Source organism: Polyodon spathula, chromosome 18, assembly GCF_017654505.1.
Source record: "Polyodon spathula isolate WHYD16114869_AA chromosome 18, ASM1765450v1, whole genome shotgun sequence".
NCBI lineage: Eukaryota > Metazoa > Chordata > Actinopteri > Acipenseriformes > Polyodontidae > Polyodon > Polyodon spathula.
The window spans coordinates 36,204,652-36,214,092 of record NC_054551.1 but is presented as its reverse complement, the minus strand read 5'-3'; the positions used below and the strand labels follow the sequence as shown (position 1 = coordinate 36,214,092).

At 53.5% G+C, this 9,441-nt stretch overlaps 1 protein-coding gene across 1 annotated transcript in view; it reads left to right on the top strand.

Annotated features, from left to right (window-relative positions):
• The first annotated feature begins 3,321 nt into the window (after positions 1 to 3,321).
• Positions 3,322 to 9,441, top strand: part of colgalt2b (collagen beta(1-O)galactosyltransferase 2b) — a 13,506-nt gene continuing 7,386 nt past the window's right edge. Inside the window, 8 exon segments of the mRNA XM_041277018.1 lie at positions 3,322 to 3,427; positions 3,616 to 3,733; positions 4,115 to 4,249; positions 5,231 to 5,435; positions 7,642 to 7,761; positions 8,420 to 8,496; positions 8,699 to 8,805; positions 8,922 to 9,054. Coding sequence (XP_041132952.1) covers positions 3,414 to 3,427; positions 3,616 to 3,733; positions 4,115 to 4,249; positions 5,231 to 5,435; positions 7,642 to 7,761; positions 8,420 to 8,496; positions 8,699 to 8,805; positions 8,922 to 9,054 — 909 coding nt within the window. The 5' untranslated portion in view covers positions 3,322 to 3,413.

Here is a 9,441-nt window from a genome sequence, read left to right as displayed (position 1 = left end):
CAAGTGTGGGGAGCCTGTAGTGGAGAAACCCTGTGCTGAGCTGAGGTCAGGGCTGTCTGCACAGGATGTCCTCTCCTCAGCACAGTGACGGGCAGGTCTGTATTCACTGCTTCATAGCTCAGAGGAAACCTTGCAGGATAGTATGAAGAAGCAGCTCCAGTCCAATTCACGTACACAGGATGTGTTGCAGTTCAAATAGACCTGATGCCAGTAGGGGTGAGAGACTGGCAGTGCTAGTGTCTGCCTGTCTGTCTGTCTGTCTGTCTGCCTGCTCCATCTCTCCACACTCCTCCTCTTCCTGCTCCCCCTCTCCCTGCTCCATTTCTCCACACTCCTCCTCTTCCTGCTCCCTCTCTCCCCACTCCATCTCTCCACACTCCTCTCCTGTATTCCCTTCACGTTCACTCCCAGATCCTCACATTCCATCCTGCCAAGCCATTTCCTCCTCTTCAGATTAGGTTTCAGCTGTCTCTGTTGTCCAGGCTTTTGATCCCTGTTTAGGATCCCTGTTTTTTTCTGAGCTCCAGTCAGGCTTCCACAATGGGAGCAGCTGTAGCCTGTGTTCCTCACCTTAAATGAGCGACAATAATGAAATCAAAATAAAACCCTGAGCACTCAACGGAGGAGCTGCCCCTTGTGAAAGCAGCCACAGTGAAGCACAGAACAGTGATTATAAGCATGGCAAAAGCATGAGAGCAAAGTGCAAAAGGAGGGTGCAGAGTAACTGTTTCCCCAGGACAGGCTGTCCTGCTGAGTGTGTCTGCAGTTGCTGTGTGCTTGGAGTCAGGACAGGGCACACTGCTCTCTCTGGCAGGGAAGCTGGATAGCAATGGGAGATGCTGTCTCCGCAGTCTGGGGCTGGCAGCTCTCGGGAGCCAGGCTGGTCGTATACACTTTGCTCCAGAATCATCGCTTCAGTCTCCCAGCACTCTCCCTGAACTCCTCCCACTGTCTCTCAGGCTGTGCTGAGCACAGTGTCACGTTGAGGTTGTATTGGAATGTACACAACATTTCCATCGCAGGTAAGTGATTACTGTACAAATATTGTGATTCAGACTCTACTCAATTGAAATCCAGCCCAATATTGGAGTAATAGCACATGCTGTGGCTGATGAAGTGTGCAGTAAACCTGGAACATGTGAAAGTGCTTTGCAATAGGACTTCCTGCAGTTTGAGGGACTGTGTCTCCAGGGAGGCTCTTTAAGAGAAGCTGTGTAACCCCTTTCTCATTGTGAACTGGAAGCAGAGCAGAGGCTTTAAAAAAAAGTGGGAGTTAAAAAGCCAGACCTGTCCCAGTGAACATGGAGTCATGTGGTCCTCCTATTTGCAGCTGAGGTGGAGAGCAGGTCCAGTCCAGTCCAGTCCAGGCGCTGCAGCTCTCCTTGCAGTTTGTGATTTTCCACTGCGTCCTGCTTGAGCTGCCCACAGACGAGGCTCTGTCCCTGGGAGAAATCACGCTGTTCTCAGCCTGTAAACATCCCGTCCTGCTCTAGGAGTAAACAAACGTCTCTGAGCCTGCGGTGAGGGGTCAGATGAGTCCACAGGCAGGTAGACCCAGCCCTCCTGATCCACAGTAGGGAGGGAGGCTCTGTGTACCTCCAGACAGACAGACAAGCTCCTGAAGGGTCAGGATAGTAACACAGTAACTGTGACAAATCTGTGCATGATGCTCTGGATCGGGATAGGGAGAGCTCAGGGTAACCTGCAGTCCTGTCCAGTCTGGAAAGGAACAGGTCCACTCATTTCTAATGAAAGTGTCCTGTCCAGTGTGTTGTCCTGTCCTGTCCAGTGTGTTTTATGTCTCTAGTGGTGGGTGGATGTCTGTGATCGGGTTTGTTGTCTCAGGCAAGTGAAGGGAGTCAGGTCACTCATTAAAGAGTGCCGGAGAAAGTCTTGTCCTTTCCCAGCTGTCTCACAGCCTCTGTCACACTATGAGTTCTGTGAGGCGTACAGAGCCCTACTGAGCTACAAACAAGGCCCTCCTGATAGCAATCCCACTGTTTCATCTCCCTAGAAAGAAATGCTGCAACAGACCCAAAACAAACCACAGCAAGATAACCGTCTTTATCTGAGTTACAAAAACCTGTAAAAACAAGAACGTGTAGTGTGTGTGTGTGTGTGTGTGTGTGTGTGTGTGTGTGTGTGTGTGTGTGTGTGTGTGGTGAGGGAGAGGCGAGGGCAGGGTGTGGAGGTCCCGGCTGATTCTCTTAATGCGAATGGACAGCGTGAATGAGACTCTGCACAGACCTGCGGGGCTGGGCAGGCCGCTGTGCTCTGTACCGTGTGAATCATGGATTCAAGGTATTTGATTTTAATCATCATGTATTTCTACATGTACAGTCTGAGTGTGATTGACATCACCTCAATAACAAGCCTGGCGGTGATCCACACGGGCCAGCCCTCCTGCACACCCCCTTCTAAACAGCTTCTGAAACAAAGCCATGCGGAATATATATACACACACACACACACACACACACACAGTACATTATCTGATTCCTATTTGCATATTTCTGAGAGCTACATGAATTAAACTACTACTTATTAACAACCATATGTGGACACTGTTTGCATTTGAAATGCTGTGCATGTCTTGTGCTTGAGGGATGAAAGTCTCATGTGTAAAGCATGTCCAGGGCTCAGGCACATCCTACTGAGACCAGAGCTCTCTGCTCTGTTTCTATTCTCTCGCTACATTAAGCCAGACCTCACTTTTACTATCTTCACACGTTAGTGGTGTGTGTTTTTCTTACAAATGTAAGAAATTAGAATTCACGAATACAGGAAAGAACTGAATCAGGGGGTCATGATCAAAGTCTTTACAATCTTACAAGGAGTTGAGAGTTAACCAAGAAACACAGTGGAGACACTGGAGGCTTAGGACAGTGGAAGGAGACTCTTCACACAGAGAGTGGGGAGGGGATGGAATGGGTTATCTAGTCATGTTACTGAAGGAAACTCTTCTTCACACAGAGAGTGGGGAGGGGATGGAATGGGTTATCTAGTCATGTTACTGAAGGAGACTCTTCTTCACACAGAGAGTGGGGAGGGGAGAGAATGGGTTACCTAGTCATGTTGCTGAAGGAAACTCATCTTCACACAGAGAGTGGGGGATGGAGTGGGTTACCTAGTGATCTTGCTGAAGGAAACAATTCACACATAGAGTGGGGAAGGGATGGAATAGGTTATATAGTCAAGTTGAGATCAATTAACTGCCAGGAAGCGGATGAGCTCTGATGGGCTGAACGGCCTCTTCTCGTTGGTAAACTTTGTCATGTTCTTATGAATGATTTGGACTATTTGCTTTCTCTTCCAGGGCGGCCACAGATCACAACATTGACAACACGACGGCGGTCCTGCGCGAGTGGCTGAAGAACGTGCAGGGGCTGTACCACTACGTGGAGTGGAGACCCATGGAGGAGCCACGGTGAGTACAGACACACAGGCAGACAGGCAGGCAGGGAGGGAGGGAGGGAGAGGCTGCATCACTATGGGCTGAGTCTGTATAGGATATTGAGGGGCTGGGAAGTACAGGTTGGTGCTGTCCTGTGTCTCTGCACCAGCCCCCCTACCTGTCTGTCTGTCTGTCTGTCTGACTCTGCCTGTCCTCTCCAGGTCCTACACAGATGAGATGGGTCCCAAGCACTGGACGAGCTCACGGTTCAACCACATCATGAAGCTGAGACAAGCGGCACTGAAGGCAGCACGACAGCGCTGGGCAGACTACATACTGGTGGGGCTGGGGGACCAGAGAGGGGCTGTGGGTAGGGGGCGGGGGTAAAGGGATGGGTTGTAGTTGATCGAGGGGGTTGTGGGTAATGGGATGGGTTGTAGTTGACAGAGGGGTGCTGTAGTATGGTTGGGCGTGGGAGGCTAGGGCTGCTTTTTCGTACGCTCTACTGTGTCGTGTGGGACGGGACACTGCTGTTTTGGCGAGGTGTGCGTGCCAGCTACACATCTCCCTGCCATCTTGCAATCTGATGACCATGGTAAGGTGTGTAATGCATTGCTATCGTACTGAATGTAATACAGTGTTCCGTGCTCTCTCCCACGATCTCCCACACTCTCTCCCACGCGCTCTCCCACACTCTTTCCCATGCTCTCCCACGCTCAGTTTGCAGATGCTGATAATTTCCTGACCAACCGGCAAGTCCTGAACCTGATGATTGCAGAAAACAGGACCATCGTGGCGCCGATGCTGGAGTCTCGCACCCTCTACTCCAACTTCTGGTGTGGGATCACCCCCCAGGTACAGAGACCAGGGGCTCTACTGGGGACACACAGGGGGCTGTCTCCCTGCTCTATAGGGGCACTGCTTGCAGCTGTCTCCCTGCTCTATAGGGGCTGCTGGGGCTGTCTTTCTGCTCTATAGGGGCAGTGCTGGGGCTGTCTTTCTGCTCTATAGGGGCAGTGCTGGGGCTGTCTTTCTGCTCTATAGGGGCAGTGCTGGGGCTGTCTCTCTGCTCTATAGGGGCAGTGCTGGGGGCTGTCTTTCTGCTCTATAGGGGCAGTGCTGGGGGCTGTCTCTCTGCTCTATAGGGGCAGTGCTGGGGGCTGTCTCTCTGCTCTACAGGGGCAGTGCTGGGGCTGTCTCTCTGCTCTATAGGGGCAGTGCTGGGGCTGTCTCTCTGCTCTATAGGGGCAGTGCTGGGGGCTGTCTCTCTGCTCTATAGGGGCAGTGCTGGGGGCTGTCTCTCTGCTCTATAGGGGCAGTGCTGGGGCTGTCTCTCTGCTCTATAGGGGCAGTGCTGGGGGCTGTGTCAGTGCTCTACAGGGGCAGTGCTGGGGGCTGTCTCTCTGCTCTACAGGGGCAGTGCTGGGGCTGTCTCTCTGCTCTATAGGGGCAGTGCTGGGGCTGTCTCTCTGCTCTACAGGGGCAGTGCTGGGGGCTGTCTCTCTGCTCTATAGGGGCAGTGCTGGGGCTGTCTCTCTGCTCTATAGGGGCAGTGCTGGGGCTGTCTCTCTGCTCTATAGGGGCAGTGCTGGGGCTGTCTCTCTGCTCTACAGGGGCAGTGCTGGGGGCTGTCTCTCTGCTCTATAGGGGCAGTGCTGGGGGCTAGCTCTCTGCTCTATAGGGGCAGTGCTAGGGCTGTGTCAGTGCTCTATAGGGGCAGTGCTGGGGGCTGTCTCTCTGCTCTACAGGGGCAGTGCTGGGGGCTGTCTCTGTGCTCTACAGGGGCAGTGCTAGGTCTGTCAGTGCCTGTGTGATCGTGTCTGTTCCTCCTCTCAGGGCTTCTACAAGCGCACCCCGGACTACCTCCCGATCCGGGAGTGGAAGAAGCTGGGCTGCTTCGCGGTGCCGATGGTCCACTCCACCTTCCTGATCCACCTGCAGAGAGAGGCCACGCGCAGCCTGGCCTTCCACCCGCCCCACCCCGACTACACCTGGGCCTTCGATGACATCATCGTCTTCGCATTCTCTGTGCGGCAAGCAGGTACCCCTGGGGTGACCCTCTCCCCACACACACACACACACACACACACACACACACTGAAATACACACACACACACTGAAATACACTGAGACACACACACACCGAGACACTGAAATACACTGAGACACACACTGAAATACACACACACACACTGAAATACACACTGAAACACACACACACACACACACACACACACACACACACACACACACTGAAATACACTGAGACACACACACACCGAGACACTGAAATACACACACACACACACTGAAATATACTGAGACACACACACACACACTGAAATACACTGACACACACACACACACACTGAAATACACACACACACTGAAATACACTGAGACACACACACACACTGAGAGACTGACACTGCCTAAACATGACAAACAGATTGGCCCCCAGAGGAAGGGAAAGGGTCAGGGCTGAGGGCAGGTATATCATCCCTTGTGATATCCCAGCCCAGCACTCGCTATAGCTGTGATGCTGCAGAGTCCAGAGGGCGGGCTCGGGTTGGTCTGCCACGTGTACCTGTGCAACACTGCTAATGATTTAACATTCAGGACCGCAGGAAACCAGCGGGCAGTCGTTGTAAAAAAACTAATGAAACAAACCAATTACTGTGTCATTAAGACAACAAGCAGGCTTCCTGTCTGCCTCTCGACAGGGCAGAGTGTTACCCTGAGAGCAGTGCAGCACAGGGGGGTTAAACGAGGGCTGGGATTGCTGCTGAGAGAGCAGGGTTTCAGAGACGGGTCTGGGCTGTGTGGTCAGTGTGATTGTGAGAGAGCAGGGTTTCAGAGACGGGTCTGGGCTGTGTGGTCAGTGTGATTGTGAGAGATCAGGGTTTCAGAGACGGGTCTGGGCTGTGTGGTCAGTGTGATTGTGAGAGAGCAGGGTTTCAGAGACGGGTCTGGGCTGTGTGGTCAGTGTGATTGTGAGAGAGCAGGGTTTCAGAGATGGGTCTGGGCTGTGTGGTCAGTGTGATTGTGAGAGATCAGGGTTTCAGAGACGGGTCTGGGCTGTGTGGTCAGTGTGATTGTGAGAGATCAGGGTTTCAGAGACGGGTCTGGGCTGTGTGGTCAGTGTGATTGTGAGAGATCAGGGTTTCAGAGACGGGTCTGGGCTGTGTGGTCAGTGTGAGTTGTGAGAGATCAGGGTTTCAGAGACGGGTCTGGGCTGTGTGGTCAGTGTGATTGTGAGAGAGCAGGGTTTCAGAGATGGGTCTGGGCTGTGTGGTCAGTGTGATTGTGAGAGATCAGGGTTTCAGAGACGGGTCTGGGCTGTGTGGTCAGTGTGATTGTTGTGAGAGATCAGGGTTTCAGAGACGGGTCTGGGCTGTGTGGTCAGTGTGATTGTGAGAGAGCAGGGTTTCAGAGACGGGTCTGGGCTGTGTGGTCAGTGTGATTGTGAGAGATCAGGGTTTCAGAGACGGGTCTGGGCTGTGTGGTCAGTGTGATTGTGAGAGATCAGGGTTTCAGAGACGGGTCTGGGCTGTGTGGTCAGTGTGATTGTGAGATCAGGGTTTCAGAGATGGGTCTGGGCTGTGTGGTCAGTGTGATTGTGAGAGATCAGGGTTTCAGAGACGGGTCTGGGCTGTGTGGTCAGTGTGATTGTGAGAGATCAGGGTTTCAGAGACGGGTCTGGGCTGTGTGGTCAGTGTGATTGCTGTTGAGAGAGCAGGGTTTCAGAGACGGGTCTGGGCTGTGTGGTCAGTGTGATTGTGAGAGAGCAGGGTTTCAGAGACGGGTCTGGGCTGTGTGGTCAGTGTGATTGCTGTTGAGAGAGCAGGGTTTCAGAGACGGGTCTGGGCTGTGTGGTCAGTGTGATTGTGAGAGATCAGGGTTTCAGAGACGGGTCTGGGCTGTGTGGTCAGTGTGATTGTGAGAGAGCAGGGTTTCAGAGACGGGTCTGGGCTGTGTGGTCAGTGTGATTGCTGTTGAGAGATCAGGGTTTCAGAGACGGGTCTGGGCTGTGTGGTCAGTGTGATTGTGAGAGATCAGGGTTTCAGAGACGGGTCTGGGCTGTGTGGTCAGTGTGATTGTGAGAGAGCAGGGTTTCAGAGACGGGTCTGGGCTGTGTGGTCAGTGTGATTGTGAGAGAGCAGGGTTTCAGAGACGGGTCTGGGCTGTGTGGTCAGTGTGATTGTGGAGATCAGGGTTTCATTATTGTGTCTCTCTTCTTTTCCAGGAATCCAGATGTACCTCTGTAACAGAGAGCACTATGGGTACCTGACCATCCCTCTGAAGGCCCAGCAGACCCTGCAGGATGAAGTGGACAGCTTTGTCCACGTCCAGATTGAGGCTATGAGTGAGTCTCTCTACTCCTATCGGCATTCCTAACTCCCTTTCCCTATGGATCAAATTGCTATGCAGTGGGAGTTTTATTTCCATCCCTCTCCCTCTCCCTCCCACTTGCCAGCTAGGCAGACACCTGCAGGCTGTCTTCAGACACACCAGTCAGGGTCTCTTTGAACAGCCTACAGATGTGTCTCCCTGCTGGGAAGAGGCCAATTAGAGGCTGGAGCAGCAGCCTGGCTTCAATAAAACAATCCCATAGCAAAGACATTGCAGCATAATAAAGCACAGCGAGGACATGGTAGTGCATGGGTAAACATTGTATACCAGAGAGATGTACAGGACAGCATATTGCTGGGGTCACAGCTTCACACCGCCTATCATATTCTACCCCTCCCCCCCGCCTCCAATTCCATCCCGCACCTTACTTGACAGCCTGGGACAGGGTGAGCTCTCATGCCCTCTCGAAATTCCAGCGGGGATCTCTCAGAACAAAGCCCCCCTCCTTCAGCAATGCTGCCCCTTGTTCCAGTTCTTCCTCACACCACCTCACCAAACATCACACGGTAATAATGAACACTCCTCTCAGCTCTCCAGTGCTGTCATTACCAGCAGGGGGGAAGGAGTCAGGGGTCAGGGTCCCTCAAGCTGCTTCTCTTTCTCTCTTTCAGTCGACCGGCCTCCCATTGAGCCCTCGAAGTACCTACACCTCCCCCCCAAGAGACTGGACCGGATGGGATTCGACGAGGTACCTGTGCCCCATCCCTACCTCTCTGTCTCCCTCCTTGCCTCCCTCTCACCCCCCTGCCTCCTTCCCTTTCTGCCTCCCTCTCACCCCCCTGCCTCCCTCCCTGCCTCCTTCCTTCCCTCTCTCCCTCTCATCTCCTGCCTCCCTCTCTGCCTCCCTCCCTGTGTTTGAAGAGCGGTGCTGACTCAGCGTGTCTCTCCAGATCTTCCTGATCAATCTGAAGCGCCGCAGGGACCGGCGGGAGAGGACTGTGCGCAGCCTGGAGGCTCAGGGGATCAACGCCACTGTCACTGACGCAGTGGACGGGAAGTAAGAGAGGGGGAGGGGAGAGTGTGAGGCAGAGGGTTTGTAAAAGAAACAGTAAATTCAGTAATGAATGTCTGGACATTTCAATGTGTGTTTTAACCTCCCCTCCCCTCTTGCAGAGCTCTCAACACGTCCCAGCTGAAGGCCCTGGGGATCGAGATGCTGCCGGGGTATGAGGACCCCTACTCCCGGAGGGTGCTGACTCGGGGGGAGATCGGCTGCTTCCTGAGCCACTACCACACCTGGAAGGAGGTGAGCTCCGGGACCCACACACACAGCACTCAGGGTGGAAACTAGACTCCCATTGCCTGGGGCTGGCACTGGAGCTGGACCCACACACACAGCACTCGTGGACTGCATAGCAGACTGATCTACTCCTGGTTTCACTGTGAGCTTAATCAGACTCGCCTGCGCTTGTTACCTGTACACTGTGGCTAATCAAGCTGCAGTGGATGACACTGCTATGCAATAGGAGTCTGAGTCATTCTGCTGTACAGTCAGCCCAGGCTCCAGGCCCCGGTCGTTCAGCTCACACTGTGCAGAGCAGGTCATATCTGTTTGAAACCTGTCCCCTCTCGAAGAGCCTCCCACACTCCCACTCTCCCCTCCCCCTCAGCCCGGCGTCCTGGGGCTGTTCCC